Here is a 20,098-nt window from a genome sequence, read left to right on the forward strand (position 1 = left end):
AAGGCAGAGTTCAGCGTGTTCAGACTGTCAGAGTTCTTTGTTTCACTCTTGTCTCAGGCCTAAAGGCAGCATACATCAATTATGGTTTATTTTTACGCTCTTGTGTAGATTGCACATAACTGCTGTAAACTCTCTTGACTAAAATAAGACAAGAACAAATGGTGACAAAGAAAGAAGCAGAGGGTTTATCCTGTAGAGCACGAGCACACATCACCACACTGGACGCGTGTAGATATATTCATATTCTTTCACAATTATTTATGCAGCAATACCGAGTTTAAACATGTTTTCAGTGGGTGAAATTTCACAGCAGTCAGTCAGACTAGAAGCACTTGTTGATTTCTCAAATGGAGAAAGAAGTTCTTTAAAAAAAAAAGCAAGGCTGAGGCAGCTGGCAGCAAGTACACATAATTATTCTGAGACATTTCTACAAATATGTGCAAAATCAGAGTGATCGGGCGAAAAGTGGAAAAAATGCAGTGCTGGGATCAATGAGCTCTAAAGGTCACCAAGAAGTCAGATACAGACTGTCTCCATGGGGTATGTAGATTATATGGTGAAACTGTCATGCTTATTTAATAAACTGGCCAGTTTACATCAGCGCCCTGTTAGATTTCAGATTAATGATAAAATTCTCACAAGCATTAAATAGCTCTGCTCCAAATGATATCACTGATGTGCTTATTCCCCACGTGCCCTCACATCTCCACAGATCAGTGGATGCACTTTCATACCCTCCTCTGCTCTTCACTTGATTTTTAGTCTCCTGTGTTTAATGATCTGTTTGTTTTAATGAGCTCATTGTGTTTGTATCTACTCACATTGGCCTTGTTTCCCTTTGTCCTTTTCCTCTGAGGCACTTTGTAACTCTCTGTAAAAAAGTATTTATGTATTTTAGCATCATATTTTTAGCTAAAATGGGCTCATGATATTGCTCATGCCATTATATTATATCAGCCAGGCTCTAATCTTCACACAACTTACTGTATGACTTCTAAAACAGTAGGCTGTGTGATCTTCTCTTCAATTTTTTATATATGTGCTGAGGGATTTGCTTTCCGCTGGGTTTTTTTTTTTTGTGTTGATGAAGAAGCTTAATTAATCTGCAACGAATTAAAGATGTGAAATAACAAAAGACAAAAAGGGTTCAGAGGTCAGTAGTTTCAGTTCTGCCGAGCTCAGAGGTTTGATCCCGTCCTCCTAATGGTGAGAAGACGGTGTGAAGATGGTGTGAACCCGATCTTGTCGTTCATTAACACGGGCGCTAATTGTTTCATTTGTCAACATCAAAATCCTGCAGGACTTTAAAATTCATTGTGAACATCTCGCTGTTATTACTGTTCCCCTACATGAAGCCCTTTGCAAACAGGACGGCGCTTCCTCTCACTGTCGCAGAGTCTTTGTCTTAACTCAAGAGGGTTAAAAATCTTGGAGGGAGTCTTCAGATCACCAAATCTGGCTTTGACACACGATGCCAAACAAGTGCCACATCCAGTTATCCCCTTCGACTTTAACTTTAATCTACATCACGCCAAAGAACGTCTGAGTTATGTTCTAAAATAACTCAATGAGGAGAAACTTGGCACAAACTCTCCACTATAAGATTGTTAAATGTTAAAAGCAATTTTTATTTAATCTCTCAAAAAGTACAATTTTCAAATGCAAACTCAAACTTGGATGAAACGTTTAATGGATCACATATAAATCAGACGTCACAGGAACCTTTTCCCTTTTACAGATCTGTGAGGCACTCGTATACATTACACATATTTTATATAACATACAGCTACAACGGTTTTTTAAACGAATGGAACGAGTGCGTGTTTCCCAACAAGGCTTTAAGATTTGTAATTTTTATAAAATTTGCTTCCAAACGATCTGGCTTTTTAAAAAAGGAACTGGTCGGAGACACTCCAGGTAAATAATGTACAAACTAACAAACATCACCGTGAAACATCCCCAGCTGATTACTCACTGTAAGACTTTATTATTACGTAAGTTTTCTAAAATGATCCGAACAGAAATGTGATCATTAGATCAAGCCGTGCTCTTGTTTAATGTTGTTGACATGTCAGAGCCAAATGTTTTTACAGAGGACATTTTATCTCTCCACAAATCCTGAAATACTAGCGGCCTTAAAGACTTTTTGCCTCCATAATGAGCTTCAGAATATCAACAGGACTGAAACGGGAAAGTTTGATGTATGGAAGTGCTGCTAAAGTGGAGATTTCTGACCAGACTTTTTGATTTTATCTGTATTTTTTTGTCTCCTTGCACCTAAAATGTGTATTCTGTCTCTTTTCCTTCTCTGAAAACAAGAAAACTAAAAGAAACAAGCTGCAGCTGCTGTGTAGCTGTCGTACCCCGTACTGGTTTCTGCTCATTTCATTTGTTTGTTACATGTTTCCATGTATTTGTTTTGCTTTCCGTGTGTGGCGTGCCTGTCAATCTCTTTGGCTGCCTGATTGAGTTTTTTTTTTTTTCTTCCTCAGGGGTCCCTCTGTGTCATTATTGTGAAGTGAATGATGTTGGAAGCGCCGTCTGCCACACTCGGGCACGCCCTCCACAGCCAAACGTCTTCTCCGCGCCCAAACAGAAGTCGTGTCAAAAGATAAACATAGACTACACCTCTTTCATTACTTTGTTGCAGAGCAATACAAAGTGAGGAGAGAGAACATGCTAAAAACACATTTCATGCTGTCAAGCTGAGATTTGTTGGCTGTTTCAATCAGCCACAAGGTGTGATCTGACAAACAATTTCCTTCTGAGCCCCGTCTGTGGCCTTCCATAGATCAAGCCCATTACTTCACCTGCTGATCCCAGACACTCTGAGAATTTCCGTTTGCTCTGGAAGAACAGCTCCCTCCTCCTGCTTTGCGTCTTGTGCAGTGATCTCGCTAGTTCACAGTGATTATACTAACACCTTGGTAATGACTTTTTATGAAGATTTAACCTCTAACAGGCCTCTTCTCTGTGTGTGTGTGTGTGTGTGTGTCATCAGGTCCGGTTGAGGCGTCTGTTCAGGCCAAATGCAGCCCATGTGTGACGTCTCCCTGCCAGAACCAGGGTGTCTGTCAGGTCCACGACACGCAGCTGTACACCTGTACCTGCAAGTCCGGCTTCACGGTAAGCAACCGTGTGTGTGTGTGTGTGTGTAAGAACCTGCATCAGTCGGGTCTCAGAAGCGCCTTTAATTCAGGTTCACAGGTAAAAATACAACACAGCGCTGGGCTCATGACAGACCGTGGGGCGAGGTTCTTGTCAGAGGAGCCCTGAGCTGAGTTAGCTAACAGATTTTAAAGGGTCTTGAAGAGGATATGCGTCCCAGTACCAGTGTCTGCGTAGGCATGTGTCTAGTTCTGCAGAACAAGAACTTTTGTTTCTTACAATCAACAACATTTCATCACCAATAGAGGGGACACATCATCTTCACAATGAGGGAGAGGTCTGTTAAAGTTCTGATTTAACACCAGAAGGACATTTTGTTCCAATATCAAAGTTTCTAATTTAACATGTGTGTGCGTGTTTCTTCGCTCGTGTTGTGTTCGTGCAGAGAGGCTTGCGTGATCTAGTTGTCCAAATATTTTCCCCCCCTGCAACACACGACAATCCATTTACAAACCCACAGCTGTATGTTTAAAGCCACTGATCCAATTTTTTTTATGTGTGTTTGCGTGTTGTGGGTGATTATTTTGTGCCCACATCTGCCTGCTAATCCCATCAAATTACTCAGATGACCTGATCTGATGGTGCATGCTTGTCAAAAATAAGCTCCACAGTATATTTGATATTTGTGTGTGTGTGTGATATTTCAGGGAAAACACTGTGAGACTCCAGTTGATGCCTGTGTCAGTAATCCCTGCACCAACGGAGGACTCTGCCTCAGTGACGAGCAGACCAGAGGGTTCAGGTAACAAGTCTTAAAACTTAGAACAACCGGTAGACGTCCGAGCGTTTAACATGTCTGAGCAAACTCTGATGACCATGAGGAAGGTTATTAACGTTAGAATTAGTCTGACAGACTTCTTCCTTTTGTTCCCAGCAGTTTAGGTTATTCCTCTGGTTGGATTTAAGCCACACGAGTGTATCTCAGTAACTATTGGATGTATTGCAATGAAATGTGGTCCACATATCAATGGTCCCCAGAGGTTGAACCCTAATGACATAAGTGAGAGCCTTCAACAGGTCAAAATGACCTGTTTTCACAGTTTGTATGTTGAGATTAAAGCTCATAGTTGGATGTTAACTGTTAGTCTGATTATACACACGTTAACATGCCGTCATGAGCTTACTGACGTGCTAACTGTCATCATTATGATAACATACAAGTTTAAGAGTAGAGTAGTGCTTCCAGGTAGTATTTCAAATGTTCGACCACCAGTTTGCTTCTTTGCCATCACGACAGAACGTAGTAACTTCCACGACTGCTCTCTTTAGAAAGGCCTCTGCCAGAAAATGATCAGAAGTAAAACATCTGGTTTTATCAATAAGTCGGCAGGTTATGTTATCTGATGCTAACGGCTAACGCTACCGTTAGCGGCCTGGCTAACGGCCCAAAGCGAGAAATAACCATAAGAATCCTACTTTGAGCAAGAAACCCCAACCTCAGAGCTTTGAAACAGGGATAGTAAAACATCGGCTTGTATTGATAAGTAGATATGTTTTGTTATTTACTGATTTAGTGCATCGAAAGCCACCTGAACAGCGGCCTGGTTGTGCCATAAGACAGACGACACTGCAAAAGGGAATCTATCTAAACACTAATGGTGTCAGTATTCTACAGTTTAGCCTGCCGTCAGACACGACCCCGAGCTTCCTGCTGTGTTGTGAGAACATTAAGTGCTAATAAGACGAGCTGATCAATAGCTAATGTGTATTTTATTGAAATTAATGGAATTCGACGTGTTCCCTTCTTTATTTATGTTTAGCTGTGCATGTGCGTTCGGTTTCCATGGTACGTTCTGCGAGGTGAACGTGGACGACTGTCAGGACCACGGCTGTGAGAACGGCGCCACCTGTGTGGACGGAGTGGGTAACTACACCTGCTTGTGTCCTCCAGACTACACGGGTACGACCTTGTCCCAGTTTACTGTCACTTTTTCAGTAGGATACAATAACGATGAAGCATTTTACTAGAATATATATGAGACAATAACATGTCTGACTAAATCCTAACTGTGGTGAAATGTTGCTACAACATCCCTCTTTTGTCTCCTGTCGCCATCAGGTCTGTTATGTGAGGAAGAGGAGAGTGTGTGTTCTCCAGGTAGAAACCCTTGTCAGCATCAGTCCACCTGTGTCAGCGCTCCTACCGGCCCCAGGTAGGACACACACACACACACACACACACACACACACACACTGTGTCACAGTTTTGGATCCCAGATGAGGTTAAATGAGGTTAAACGTAAATTTTTGCTGAGGTCTACGTTGACTTCCCAAATTCCTACACCATATGTCATGCAGTGTGTGTGTGTGTGTGTGTGTGTGTGTGTGTGTGTGTGTGTGTGTGTGTGTGTGTGTTCCAGGTGTGTGTGTATTCCTGGCTGGGTGGGGCCAGACTGCAGTATAGATTATGATGAGTGTGTGGACCATCGCTGTCAGAACGGAGCTCAGTGTGTCGACCAGCTGGACGGCTACAGCTGCGTCTGTCCACAGGGATACAGGTACTGGGAACACTGGGGAATTGGAAAACTGGGTTACACAGTTTTCCTTTATTATGTGAAGAGTGCAGGAAACTTAATTTGTGAGTCAGTGTCTTGGGGTGGCCAGGCCGACTAGCTGCGTGTTAGTCCTCATGAAACTTGAATAGGAATAAAATTATTCAAGACTTTCCAAATGTTATTGGACTGAATGGATCAAATTCTGATAACGAAATAAATCATTTCATGCTCAAATATATAAATTCTGAGTAACAGACGTCTCTCTAAACCAGTGGCATCATGTTATGGATGTCATTGTTGGATTTGGTCACTCTCTATGTTTGGTTTCAAAGCCGTCTTGATATTAATGACTCGCTCTTCTCTTATAACAAATATGCATTTTTACAAAAACCACCGCCCAGTGTTGTACACATATTTGAAACAATCTAATAAATAGATAACTGGTGTTGTATCGGCCCTCAGTATCGATCAGTAACCCGAGTTTTGGCATGAGGGTCGCACCATCTCTTGTTTTCAGTTCATCTCTTGCAGCACTTGAGAAGTGCTTCCTGAGACCCTCTTCCTTTTCTTTTCCCCTTCAGCGGGGAGTTTTGCGAAGTGGCCCTTCCTCCTCTGTCGCTCTGCCAGCTGGCTCAGTGTCAGAACGGCGCCCCCTGTGTGGAGGAGACGGGGACTGCGGTCTGTCAGTGCCTGCCGGGCTTCGAGGGCCAGCGCTGCGAGAAGCTGGTCAGTGTCAACTTTGTCGACAGAGATTCTTATGTTGAGCTCCAAGATGTCAAGAACTGGCCTCAAGCCAACATCACTCTGCAGGTGAGGACACACACACACACACACACACACACACACACACACCGCCTGCAGCCAGAGACGTCACACTGAAGGTGACAGGCATTGAAGAAGGCTTGATATCAAATAGCAGCACACACACCTGGAACCACACACACCCTCACACACACACACACACACACACAAATACACACACTCTGACTGGTGTATCTTTGTGTGTGTGTGTGTGTGTGTGTGTGTGCGCTTTAGGTGTCAACAGCAGAGGAAAACGGTATCTTGCTCTATAACGGAGACAACGAGCCAATCGCTGTAGAACTCCATCAGGGTCATGTCAGGGTCACATATGACCCCGGGAACCAGCCCGCTACTGCTATCTACAGGTAAACACACACACACACACACACACACACACACACACACACACACACACACACACACACAGTTGTCTGTTGTAACAAAGATCACCTCTTCAACTGAACCATAACTGGATCCGACCAGCAAATACAGATATTTAACTTTCCAGATCTTTTTCATGCAGTAAAAGTGATGAGATTAGATTAGAAAAGACTAGATTAGAAAAATGTTACTTATAAAAAACTAAAAATACTGGCAGGTAGTTAACACGCACCAGGTGAGAAAGGCCCCATCAGTGGATACTAAGGAGGAAATAAATGGTTAATGCTGAGCTCTTGTTGAGCTGATCAGTCCTCTCAGCTCGCTGGAGCCCAGCAGCACGGCTCAGAGCACGTCCACTGACCATGACCTCACACCCGCACGTCGAGCCGTCCACTTGTGATGGGATCACAAAAGAAGGATGTTAATGCCCGGTCTAAACAGGACCGCAGAGGCAGCCGGAGGACACTTGAAGCTGAGTGTCCACTTGATCAGGTGTGGAGTGCTTCCATGTTGGCGTGGTTCACTGTTAAGGAGGAGGAGGAGGAGGAGGAGGAGGCTCGGCCAGCGTGACACACACATGCACACACTCACACACAAGCAGCTGCAGACAAGAGGAGACTCAGAGCTTGACAAATCATCTAAAACAGAGAAAGACACAAGTAGAAAACTTGGGATGGAAAGAGCGGTTCATCACAGGTGAAGGAATATCCCCTGTGGAGAGTAGCTCGACAGCACAAAGTGCTGCATTACCGTACGTTTGTTTTTGTAAATTACATCTTTTTTTTAAGTTTAGTGCCACATTAATAAGCTGTACTGTTTGGCTTTTATAAGGTATATTGTTGATTCTTCAATGACAGAGATGGCTCAGTTTTAAATAGATACTCCAGCATTTTTTGTTTTTGTTGTATTTAAAGTCTTGGAGCTCTTCACCTATAGTGTTAAAGGGGCATCCGTTTTCACGCTGTGGCGCCCCCGGCTCTCCTCCACATGTTTCACAGTCTCTACTATCCACCCAAGTGTCACTGTTTGTCCATACCGGCTGCAGACGGGCCACCGATGGCGTGCTCTGGCTGCTGTGGCTCCCGAGTGATGGGAAAAATTACGGTTGCGGCTGTTGCAGGATTGCAATATTGCAGTTATTGCAGCAGCTCCAATTGATCAGCCCAAATAGTTCTAATAATATATATATATATATATATATATATATATATAATAGCAGAAGAGAATAATGGAGCCTGGCCTCAAAGGTTTGAATCTCTGCTTACATATTCGATTCAGAACTCAGTAGTTCATCTAAAACAAACCTTTGCAGGTAGGATGAGACTCATGCGGTTGTGAATACTTTGAGTTTCAGAGCTCTAACCAACCCCACAATCTAAAACCACGGACAGCCATTTCTACTCTACTCGCCTTTTGCTTTTATTTCTGTGTACAAAGTGTCACGCAGCTTTCAGTGCGTAGTGCCATCCTGAAAAGATAAAGTGCCCACTGGGTGGCTGGGTATTTCACACAGTGCCTTTTTTGTATTGAGGCATCACTTGGTTTCAGGCTATTTTATGTGTTTGTGTCGCACAGTTACAAAGTGCTTCACATGTACGATAAAATACAAACATACTTTTGCGTATACACACAGAGACAAACACATTCACAGCCGGAAAATTAAAGCACAAGGCCAAAATAAGCGAGACAAAGGAGACAGAAAGGGTTCAAACAAACCGCAGATGTAACAATCCCCTCTGGTTTTAACATAGGAAGAGGCAAACATGGAGGAAGACTAGGCTGGCAAGTATAGGAGTAATGTCTGTCTGATATGAAGTGTGTGTGTTCTCTACGTACAGCACTGAGACGGTGAACGACGGGCAGTTTCACACAGTAGAGCTCGTGACCTTTAATCGTATGGTGAACCTGTCTGTGGACGGGGGAGAGCCGACGACTCTGGACAGTCAGGGTCGGAGCCAGCTGGTGACGGGGGAGGCGCCTCTGTACGTAGGAGGTAAGAGAGAGAAGCTGCGGAGTGGAAAAACCGGAGATTATAGAATTTCAGATTCTCTTTGCTATGACTGCTTCCCGTCTAACCGTCTGTGTGTCTCTGCAGGCATGCCTGAGGAGGTGATGCCCGCCTCCCTGGGTCTCTCCTCTCAGACCCTCAACATGTCCAGCTTCCACGGCTGCATCAGGAACCTCTACATCAACCACGAGCTGCAGGACTTCACCCGCAGCCACATGAAGCCAGGGGTGGTGCCGGGCTGTCAGGCCTGCCGCAAACTCTACTGTCTGCACGGCATCTGTCGGCCCGACGCTGCGCAGGTTTACGGATACTTTAGCTCTTGTTTCGATTGTCCCTAAACTTTCCTTCAACATTAACGTCTTTACTTTGTTACTGTCCTCTTCTTTACATTCAATGCTTATCTTTTCACGAGTGTTTCGAGAGTTGAGCTCTCTGGCAATATGTATAATATATAGAGAGAAAAATTCCAGAGGTGTTGAGCACCCATTGATGTGGCATTTTATAGAAAACAAGACACGGCAGTTACATTTTCAAGAGCTCTCCGATCTTTTGATGACAGATTGTTGCAAAAGTAGGAAAACTTTGAGGGACACAGAACAAAGGAGGCGGAGGAGGAGCAGGTTCCTGGAGTATAAACATTCATTATGGTTCTCTCTGTCTTTCACAGGGCCCTGAATGTCACTGCCATGCAGGTTGGACCGGACAACACTGTGACCAGCCATTAACAGGAGGCCTGACTGGAGCAGATGCTGTCACCACGGCAACCGGTGTCAGCCCGTGTGAAGGCAGCAAGTAAGCGTGGTTTGTTCTGGCATTTAAATGCAAATCGGTCGGTTTACTTTGAGATTTGTCAACTTTCCAAGCGGCGCTTCTCATTGATTTAACTTAAAAGTGGATTATTTGAGTCTCTGCTCCTCCTCTTCCTCACTGCGTTCATTCTGCTTCGTCCCAGGTGTGTGAAGGGCGTGTGTGTGGTGTTGGACGCGCAGACGTACCGCTGCGACTGCGAGGCCGGTTATCACGGCGCCTTGTGTAACCTGCAGGCGGAGCCGGCGGGTTTGTGCCACAGTCTGCAGTGTTTGCACGGCCAGTGTGAGGTGACGGAGGACGGCGAGCGCTGCGTCTGTGAGCCGGGATACACCGGAGAGAGCTGTGATATAGGTGGGCAAGGACGAGGGATCAGTGTGGAGACATAATGGATGATACGGTCACTGTGTCAGATTATTACAAGGCTTTGTTGAATGCTCGAGTCTGATTGGTCAATTACGATATTCTCCAGTCTGTTATTTCTGTATAACAGACCGTTACCGTCGACTCCATCCTGATAGCGGGAGCAAGAAAATCATTTTTAACCTCTTAAGACCTGAGCTCTTGTTTGATATGCATTTTTTATTTCTCCTTGCTATTTGGGCTTATTGGACCCTGATAAGTATAAAACCTAAGCATCATCTTTTTACATGGTGTAGTTTTAGAGAAACATTATGTCCACATATGTGGACAATTGGTCTTAATTTCCAGAAAACACAATAAAGTCACCTTTGTGCAAAACTCTTTATTTCCACCCTGAACATAGCAGTTTTTTTTTTCCTGACTGCTTTTGCATGTATTTATAACACATACAAAACATATTTTGAACATGTTTTGAAAATCACGGTGCAAAAAACAATATGAATTAAAGCTGCAAGCAGCGTTGGAGGGCCCTCGCACCACCTATTGCTGGACTCTGACCCTTCCACGCGATAAAACAGGGATTTTACCGAACAGAACATCAGTGCTTCTCTTCTACAGCTGACTCAATCAGTGAGTTTGTTTATGTCATTGTGTTACTTCGATGCTTTTAATGGTTAGTTTGGATCCAAAGAATTATTTATATAGCACACAACAACACAAACATACTAACCGAATGAGGCAGCAGCAGAGCAGCAGTTTCCTGTGTTCTGTGTGGTAAAATCCCTGTTTTAGTGAATGTAGTCTGGTGTGTGTGCAGAGAGCGATATAACGGCTGTTTGTGGTTAAACCAAAAGGATCTTCCAGGTCTCTCTCTGTAGGGATCCTTTCCATGATGCTGTCACACACTTAGAATAACACTCTGAGCCTGTCAGTGGATCAAACAAGCTCTTTTAGTGGACCTACTGTGATCAGGTGCAGTTGGCAGTCGACTGAGGCAAACTGGACCAAATTTTATTTTAAAGTTCCACTTTAATGTCTGACTGAGCTGCAGTGAAACGAGGAAAGCTTCAGTGTGACTGCAGGATTAGCTGGTTCTGTCATGAGGAAACCAACTGGAGGTTCCTGCAGGGAGACTCTGACCCATGTGACGACATGATACATCATCGCTTCACACCGTCGCATACTAAGAGCAGAAGATGGGCCGCATGTGTCGTACATCCTGATCACACACCTGAACGCAACACAAGCTGATTTGTAGCGCTGCAGTAGGAAATATTACATTATAATTCTGGTTGAAATAACCCATTTTGTCACTACAATATTTATTTGAAGGTTTCCTTTAAAAACAAATGTGTCTGAGTGCTGTTCCCTTTGTGCTTAGATTTTTTATGGCCTGTAAATGCACCAGTATTAATATCTAATTATATGAAAACACACTTTGTCCGTGACTCCTCAATTTAAAAGAAGAGCTGGAGGCAGGACGTGGTTAGCCTAGCTTAGCATAAAGAGTGGAAGCAGGGGGAAACACACCTGTGAACACCTCTAAAACTCATAGACAAAAACACGTTGTGTCTGGGTTGAGTGTGAACACAAACAGAAATGTAAAAATAACACAGTGGTTTCAGGGTGAGTTACGTGCTGGAGTGACCTCATCTCACTCTTGGAGAGAAAGCTAAATGGCACATTTCTGAAAATGTTGAACTGTTTCTTCATGCTACAATTAGACAACTAAATTAAAATGACATGTCATTTTATTATATGATACATATTATAATATTATTTTTATGTGCAACATTAAATCAAATCAGATCAGCTGATACTCAGTAAACAGTCCTTGATTGTATCCCAGTATGATATGAACAGTAAGACACCAGTCTGAAGAGTTCTGAACGATGCTCTACAGAGGAACAACTACACAGGAAATCAATATTTAATTTCTAATTTAAGTTTTTATTTCAAATTATTTCAGATTTTTTGTTTGTTTGTTTTTTGTATGTTGGATAAACCGGAGCACCCGGAGAAAACCAGTTTAAACACAGAGGAACAGATCAGATCCTGACCGACGGATCGCTCCCGTCTGTCAGGACATGAAACTGAACCTCGTGTTTGTTTTTTGTATGTTGGATAAACCGGAGCACCCGGAGAAAACCAGTTTAAACACTGAGGAACAGATCAGATCCTGACAGACGGATCGCTCCCGTCTGTCAGGACATGAAACTGAACCTCCGTGTCTTGTTTCACGCCTCCTTATTTTTCTGTTTCTTGCTCTTGTACTGGCGGCGGTGTTTCGGTGTTAGAGCTTTCTTGAAGCGCCTCCACAAAGACGGCTGGCCGGTGACTTGGGCCTCCCCCAGTGGGGCGACCTCATCAGTGACTTGGCCCTCCCCCAGTGGGGCGACCTCGTCACTGACTTGGCCCTCCCCCTGTGGGGGGACCTCATCAGGGACCTGGGCCTCTTCAAGTGGGAAAACCTCCTTGTTGACTTGGGCCTCCTCCTTTGGGGCGACTTCTTCGGTGACTTGGGCCTCCTCCTTTGGGGCGACCTCTTCGGTGACTTGGGCCTCCTCCAGTGGGGCGACCTCCTTGGTGAATTGGGCCTCCTCCAGTGGGGCGACCTCCTTGGTGAATTGGGCCTCCTCCAGTGGGGCGACCTCCTCGGTGACTTGGGCCTCCTCCTTTGGGGCGACCTCTTCGGTGACTTGGGCCTCCTCCTTTGGGGCGACCTCTTTGGTGACTTGGGCCTCCTCCTTTGGGGCGACCTCTTCGGTGACTTGGGCCTCCTCCAGTGGGGCGACCTCCTTGGTGACTTGGGCCTCCTCCAGTGGGGCGACCTCCTTGGTGACTTGGGCCTCCTGCTTTGGGGCGACCTCCTTGGTGACTTGGGCCTCCTCCAGTGGGGCGACCTCCTTGGTAACTTGGGCCTCCTCCTTTGGGGCGACCTCTTCGGTGACTTGGGCCTCCTCCAGTGGAGCGACCTGGGACTCCTCTGGAGGGGCAACCTCCTCTGCGACAGAAGTGTTCTGTGGTGCATGGAGGTCAGTTGTGATCAAGTTGTTTACCTTTGAAATGGGTTTTTTTCCAATCTGCTCACACACCTGGAGCATCATTGGGTTTTTGTAGGTATCAACTTGTTTCTGCAGTTCCTGCGCCTTTAGTTTGAAGACCAACTGTTTAAGAGAGTCTCTTTCGCCTTTCAGCCTTTCTACCAGGCTCAGGACTTTGGTGACTCTCTCATGAAACTCAAGCCTGACTTCCTCCAGTTCGTTTTGCAGGAGGTCAGCTCTCTGCCTTTCAGCCTGGACTTGATCTGTGAGATCTTTGATCAGGTCGTCTTTGTTGTTGTTCGACCCGTCCAGGGGCTCGGCTGTGAGTTCTCTGGAGGAGAGACTCTTGATTTCCTGTTTGAGCCTCACCACCTCCTTGTCTAGATCGAACCTCAAGCTCTGCTGCTCCTTCAGTTTCCACTCTGCTTCTCCACGCAGGTACTTCTCATTGTAAGAAGTTTGCTGCTCCCTATGTCTCAAACCTCTTTCGTAGTGAAGGTCGGCTAGGGCTTTCTGCAGAAGCCGGTGCAGAGGTGGATTCCTCCCCCAGTAGTATGGAGTTGACTGGGCATCCCACTGGTTTTGAGGTTGCTGGGCATCCCAGTGGTTTTGAGATGACTGGCCACCCTGGTGGTATTGAGATGACTGGCCACCCTGGTGGTTTTGAGATGACTGGCCACCCTGGTGGTATTGAGATGACTGGCCACCCTGGTGGTATTGAGATGACTGGCCACCCTGGTGGTTTTGAGGTTGCTGGCCACCCTGGTGGTTTTGAGATGACTGGCCACCCTGGTGGTTTTGAGGTTGCTGGCCACCCTGGTGGTTTTGAGGTGGCTGGCCACCCTGGTGGTTTTGAGGTGGCTGGCCACCCTGGTGGTTTTGAGATGACCGGGAATCCCAGTAGTACTGAGATGACTGGCCACCCCGGTGGTTTTGAGATGACCGGGAATCCCAGTAGTATTGAGATGACTGGCCACCCCGGTGGTTTTGAGGTGGCTGGCCACCCTGATGGTTTTGAGGTGGCTGGCCACCCTGGTGGTTTTGAGATGACCGGGAATCCCAGTAGTACTGAGATGACTGGCCACCCCGGTGGTTTCGAGATGACCGGGAATCCCAGTAGTACTGAGATGACTGGCCACCCCGGTGGTTTTGAGGTCGGCCGCCACCCCGGTGGTTTTGAGGTGGCTGGCCATCCCCGTTGATTTGAGGTTGCTGGCCATCCCCGTTGTTTTGAGGTGGCTGCTCCCTCTGGGTGTTTTCATGAGGCTCTCTTGCATCCATCGGAGCAGGAGAGACCTCATTGGACTCCCAATCCATATTTTCGGCAGCGCTGCTGCCATCAACAGGTAGTGTAGCTAGTAACTCCTGTTTTTCGTCCTCCAACTCCATGATCTCTCCCCAGGTGAGACCCGCAGGCAGCATTGCCTCGACTGGACTGCTGTTGGCTTTCATTGATCTTCTTAATGAAACCGATCGCAGTTGTAACGGGTTGTCAATGGTTGTTGAAGTGTTCTTCGAACGGTGGTGTGTCTCGGATGTGTTCTGAACGTGTATCTCTCTCTGTCTATCTCTCTCTGTCTATCTCTCTCTGTCTATCTCCCTCGGCTCAGTTTGGGTTTCGTCTCTATTTATATCGTTTCAACATTCCGGAAGCCTCTGAGGTCATCAGTGACACCCTCATTCTGGTTCTCATTCTCAGCCAACATTCTGGAAGCCCCTGAGGTCATCAGTGACACCCTCAGCCAACATTCTGGTTACTTACAAACTTGTTTTTGTTTGAAAAATAGTTTTTCCAGTATTGTTCATCACATAGAAATATCTCAAGACAAGATATCTCAAGACTTCTAGCCCTCACAGCTCCTTCATGCTTTTAGCTAGAAACTCCATTGAAGCTTTAAAACGTTCATCATCTCTCCCTCTTTCAGCACATACCTCTACCTCCTTTGTGCCATTCACCACTTCATCACAGTCGTCTTTTAAACTAAATCTTAAATTTAATTTTTAAACTTTTTCTCATTTTACATGAGTGTGTATGTGGCCGCGCTAGAGTGGGTGACGTCATCGCTAGAGTGCGGAGGAGCGGACAAATCACATGAAACTTTTGTCTTTAACTCGCTGGTTTGGCCGAACCGTTTCACCCACAGTCACAGTTTATCATTCAAAATGTAGCTTAAGTCTTTGAACACGCAGTCATGTGACTCACAACACACAGAAACGCATGCAGTGCGTCCCACGAGCCTCGGAGCGACGGGAGCACCGACCAAACGCCTCATTGACTGCCATGTTAAAATGACAGAGGAGGGAGGGAGAAACACTTCTCTTGTGCTCATTTCACCAGATAGACCTCAGATTACATCTACGTGTTCAGGAGACTCTCTTATGTCCACTGGTCTGCTGCACTTTATGCTGTGACATGGACCGTTTTCAGTAAAACCTGCATTTTCAGGGCAATGCAATAATGCATAACGTGCATGAAGCCCAGAGGTGATCTGAAGCATCATGGAGGATGCTGCACACATCGTCAAACTACCTAAAAACAGAAAAAACGCAGACATGCTAATCATGTCAGGCGGGCTAATCTTTGTGTAGGTGTCCCACAAATAAAAGAAACTCATTCTTAAGATTCAAACTCTTTTTTTGCTCTTGTCATATAGTCCCAGAACTGGGGCTGAACAAACTCATGCATTAGATATATTCATATTTATTTATTTTATGTTATTTATTCATTTATAATAGATATGTCTGCTGCACCACATTCATGCCAAACATTGCTGGAAACAACTCATTTGGGTCGGTTCATTCAGGCAGGTGAAAATCTCTGCCATCAGTTTATTAACTTTGGTTCTATGAAGATACTTTGTGAAAACTAAGTCTATAAGGCATCATACTGTTACACTTTAAACTGATAACTGAGATAAGATAGTCATTCAGGAACTGTTTGCTTCAGAAGTTGTTCCAGTTATCTTTTATTATCTGTTTTCTGTATCAAATTGATCAACTTGAGCTGTATGACTAGATAGACCCAGTGATAAGTTAGAAAACATGTATTTCTGTCATTTGGGTGAATTGAGCCTTTAATTCTGAGGCTCTCTAACACCCCCCCCCCCCCCCCCCCCCCCCACTGTCCCCACAGAGTCCCCGTGTCGAGGTGAGCCGGTCAGAGATTACCACCGGCTGCAGCGCGGCACCGTCCTCTGCCAGACGTCCAAGCCGTTCTCCTGGGTCGAGTGTCGGGGTCGTTGCCAGGCGGGAACCAAGCCGGGGTTCACCACCGCCGCCGCTTCCTGCTGCGCTCCTCTGAGGGTCCGACGCCGGCGGCTCTCCTTCGAATGCGACGACGGGACCTCGTTCACGCAGGACGTGGAGAAGCCTGTGGAATGTGGCTGCAAGGAGTGTGTGTAGTACTGTGGATGTGATGGTGTGCACATACACACACACACACACACACACACACACACATTTCCAAATACACAACACAGAGGTACACACACTGTAGGGATTTTATCACTGATAAACGGACATTTTGATGTTTGTTTTGTGTGTTTTTGCGCACAGACGCAGTTTTGTAACATAAGACAGTTCTTCCCTCTCAAAAACATGAAATCAACGAGTCAACCTCATCGTCATCTTCCTCCTCCTCCTCACCTGCAGCAGGAGAACCTGCGCGCTAACTACCTACCTAACTCCAGCTCATTTTTAATACTCGCGTGTTGAAAAGCCTCCGTATGCCTTCTCATTATGCGTTTCTGGTGTGTGGCTGGTTAACTGCTCTTCATCCCCTCACCGCTGCCACTTGTTGCAAGAAATGGTGGTTTTGTTTCAGTCAGATTTGACGTGTTAAACAGACTGTGAGACCTGCCGGGCTTCATGTGCAGGTATTTCAGCAGCAACAATGAGGTCTGTCAGTTTGATGAAGGAGGGAACTGCTGGTGACATTTTAAAGCACGGTTTTCTGCAGACATGACTGCTGTTTCTTTAATAATAGGTTTCTTTTATTTCTACTGTACTGATGAGGGTTTAAGTTTGTTCTTTAAAGGTGAAATGAGTAGGTTTTTTTGGTCCTGAGAAACCAATGTGTGGACTCATACAGAAGTGATCCCTCTCGGTCATCAGCTGTGGCCCACTAGGACCGTGTGGCGGCGTCTGCAGATCTGCAGAGATGCTGCCTGTGTCGTCTTGTTTCGCTGTGCTCGGGACGCCCCCCACCCCAGCCAATAGCGACCAGGTGCCAGATCTTAAGCAGGCATCCAAGAGCAAGCTATGAAAGTGACAGATACAGTATAGTGAAGCACAATGGCGGACACAGCAAACGGTAGAGAATCCTTTTGAGCCTGGAGGTGGAGGAGGAGGCCAACTCTGAATGTTGTCTACAAACCCCCCCAGATCCTACTCATTCTGCCTTTAAGTTATAACGTACAGGTCGACAGCACAACCACTCCTGTCATGATAAACACTACAGAAAACACTGAGGGAAATATATATGATAATATCGGTGACAGCCCAAAGTGCAGAGATATGAGACTCTCTGATTCCAACGTCAGTCGTGTTAATCAGGGCAGATTATGCATCTGTGAGCTCAAGTTTCATTGTTACTCACCGAGGAAGTGGTGTCCCATTCTCTGGAACGACAGCACATGTTGTGAATTAAATTCAGTTCAACAATTTGATGATGTTTGTTTGTTTTCAAGAGACATTTAAGTTGAAAGTTGAAACCTTTGCTCACAGCACAAATTAAAGGCAGGTCATCGAGTTCGAGGGATCGTCCGAATGTAAATGAAAGGGTCGCTGCCCGACCATACGCAGCCTGAAGGTCAAAGGTGGCAGAGTTCACAGGGGGGGCAGCAGAGCAAGAGGGGTCGATGCATGTTCCCATCGCTGCTCGCCAGACGCCCTTTCTTCCAGTTTAGACTGAGGGGGGGGGGGCTGTGAGTGTGAGTGTGTGTGTGTGTGTGTGTGGCTACTACTTCTGTCTTTGTGAGGACCAGATTTTAGAGACCATGAGGATATTTTGTCTGTTTGAGGGTTTTCCAATAATGCACTATTTCATTTAGTACATTCTGCTCCTGCACTTGAAGGCAGCACAACACCACTGACACAAACGCCTCATTAAAACATCCGTTTTATAGCAAATATTTGCCCGACACACATAAAAGCAATAGTAGCATTCGTTTGTAGTCACATCTCTAGTCCATCTACTTTTGGCTCTGGTTTGGTCTCCACCAACTGCTGAGAAAAATGTCTCTTGCTCTTAACCTGCTAGAGTTTCACCAGCTAGTCTTAAACCTCCGTCTCTGTCTGCGGTTTAGTGCTGAGCAGGGAGCGTGGTGTCCGTTCATCAGAGATAAAGAAGCAAAGGACTCAAAGAAAGAAAGAAATCAATGAGCTGAAAGATGCAAAACTGCTCCAGAGGGCTTTCAGTGGATCCACTGTCGATATTAAAATGTTTGTGTGAGCAGCTTTAAATAAAAAACTAATAAATAATAACAGTGGTTATTCAGTTATCAATATAGAAACACAAATACCAAAACAAGGTCATGTAGCTGTGACGGTTTCCAGCCGGAGAACACGTTATGTGAATCAGGGTCCTCACAAGTATAGAAGTGTGTGTGTGTGTGTGTGTGTGTGTGTGTGTGTGTGTGTGTGTGTGTGTGTGTGTGTGTGTGTGTGTGTGTGTGTGTGTGTGTGTGTGTCACTAAGACGCCTCCAACAACAAGACGCCATCCCTTATAATGAGCTTCATTATACAACGATGCAGCGTGTTTGTCCGGATCAGACGCTTCCTCCGATTTGTCAGAAGAGCCAGTGAACGCACCACAGAGAGAAAAGAGAAAAAAAAAAAAAAAAAAAGCAGAGAAGCTTTTTATATATGATGACATGTTATTTATATGGATGTGAAACTAAAATAAAGCAGCGTAACATTAATTTTTAACTTGTTTTTATTGGTTTTTGTAGCCGTTGAGTTAAATATCCCATGAAAGTTGCGTCATAAATCAAATTCAAACTAATGTAGCTTTTATTATTCTTATTCTTCTTATTATTATTATAACTGCAGAAAACATCTACACACAGTAACAGCTTATCAGATTGTAATATATATTATAAGCTTATAATGCTTTTGATTTTGTCATAGTATTTTTATATGTTGAAGAGGATGTTGTCACTGTATCATCTGTAGACTGTAGAGAAATCTTTGTTTTCAGTTGCCAAACATAAAAAAAAAAAAAAAAAATGTTTCCAAACCAGCTTCGCATCGTTGATGGGAAATTTTTCAAAAAAAAAAAAATCAGATAGTGTTTCGGTTCATGTTGTCTCCCCTGGAAGTAGACGACCAGTAGTGCTTCTGTTTCCTATTTATTTAAATAAAGAGCTGTTTCTCCTTCATTGTCTCCCTTCCTTCCTTACTTCCTTCCTTCCTTCCTTCCTCCGACCTTGACATTAGCTTTGGTTTTCTTGTTGTTGTTGCTCCGACCTTTGACCTCATTGTGTCACGGCTGTCTAGCGTTCAAGCCGAGTCGACGGCCGATGGCAGCTCACGGAGAGAGAGAGAGAGAGAGAGACATGAGGGAGGGAAGGGAGACTAAAAAGGGAAGGAGAGGTAGAAGGAGTGATGTAGGAGGCCGGTTTTGAGAAGGCGGTGGAGGTGGGGGGAGACGGTGAGAGCAGAGAAGGATGGAGGACAAAGTAAGGAAGGATGGAGGGAGAGAAAAAAGGGATGTCCCACTGCGAGGAGGGGGGGGGGGGGGCAGCGCTCTGAGACTGAAGCCGTTTAATGAAACGGTGATTTATGCGTCCCCTCGTAACCATAAAACATAATATATACCCCCATCGGCTTAGACAGACCCCCTCCTCCCCCAACACACACCCCTTCAGTCAGCTCTTCAGTGAAAACTGCTGCATCTCTCCATCCTCCCCCCACCACCTCCCCACCTTCCCACCACCTCCACCTCTGCAACCCATCCAACCGGCCTCCCACCCCCTCTGCAACCTTCCTCCACCGCCATCTTTACCCCTTCCCCCTCTCCTGTCTCCCT

At 45.4% G+C, this 20,098-nt stretch overlaps 2 protein-coding genes across 2 annotated transcripts in view; one reads left to right on the forward strand and one right to left on the reverse strand.

Moving 5' to 3' along the window:
- LOC139199440 (slit homolog 1 protein-like) overlaps nucleotides 1–16,587 on the forward strand; it is a 67,366-nt gene extending 50,779 nt beyond the window's left edge. The window contains exons 27-38 of the mRNA XM_070828513.1: nucleotides 3,002–3,126; nucleotides 3,816–3,910; nucleotides 4,929–5,068; nucleotides 5,228–5,321; nucleotides 5,529–5,666; nucleotides 6,245–6,473; nucleotides 6,699–6,829; nucleotides 8,684–8,838; nucleotides 8,941–9,152; nucleotides 9,521–9,645; nucleotides 9,806–10,014; nucleotides 16,201–16,587. Coding sequence (XP_070684614.1) covers nucleotides 3,002–3,126; nucleotides 3,816–3,910; nucleotides 4,929–5,068; nucleotides 5,228–5,321; nucleotides 5,529–5,666; nucleotides 6,245–6,473; nucleotides 6,699–6,829; nucleotides 8,684–8,838; nucleotides 8,941–9,152; nucleotides 9,521–9,645; nucleotides 9,806–10,014; nucleotides 16,201–16,469 — 1,922 coding nt within the window. The 3' untranslated portion in view covers nucleotides 16,470–16,587. The remainder of the gene's footprint in view (nucleotides 1–3,001; nucleotides 3,127–3,815; nucleotides 3,911–4,928; nucleotides 5,069–5,227; nucleotides 5,322–5,528; nucleotides 5,667–6,244; nucleotides 6,474–6,698; nucleotides 6,830–8,683; nucleotides 8,839–8,940; nucleotides 9,153–9,520; nucleotides 9,646–9,805; nucleotides 10,015–16,200) is intronic.
- Nucleotides 1–20,098, reverse strand: part of hoga1 (4-hydroxy-2-oxoglutarate aldolase 1) — a 199,544-nt gene that overhangs the window by 36,021 nt on the left and 143,425 nt on the right. The window lies entirely within an intron of this gene.

The sequence above is a fragment of the Pempheris klunzingeri genome, chromosome 3, assembly GCF_042242105.1.
Source record: "Pempheris klunzingeri isolate RE-2024b chromosome 3, fPemKlu1.hap1, whole genome shotgun sequence".
Classification (NCBI taxonomy): Eukaryota; Metazoa; Chordata; class Actinopteri; order Acropomatiformes; family Pempheridae; genus Pempheris; species Pempheris klunzingeri.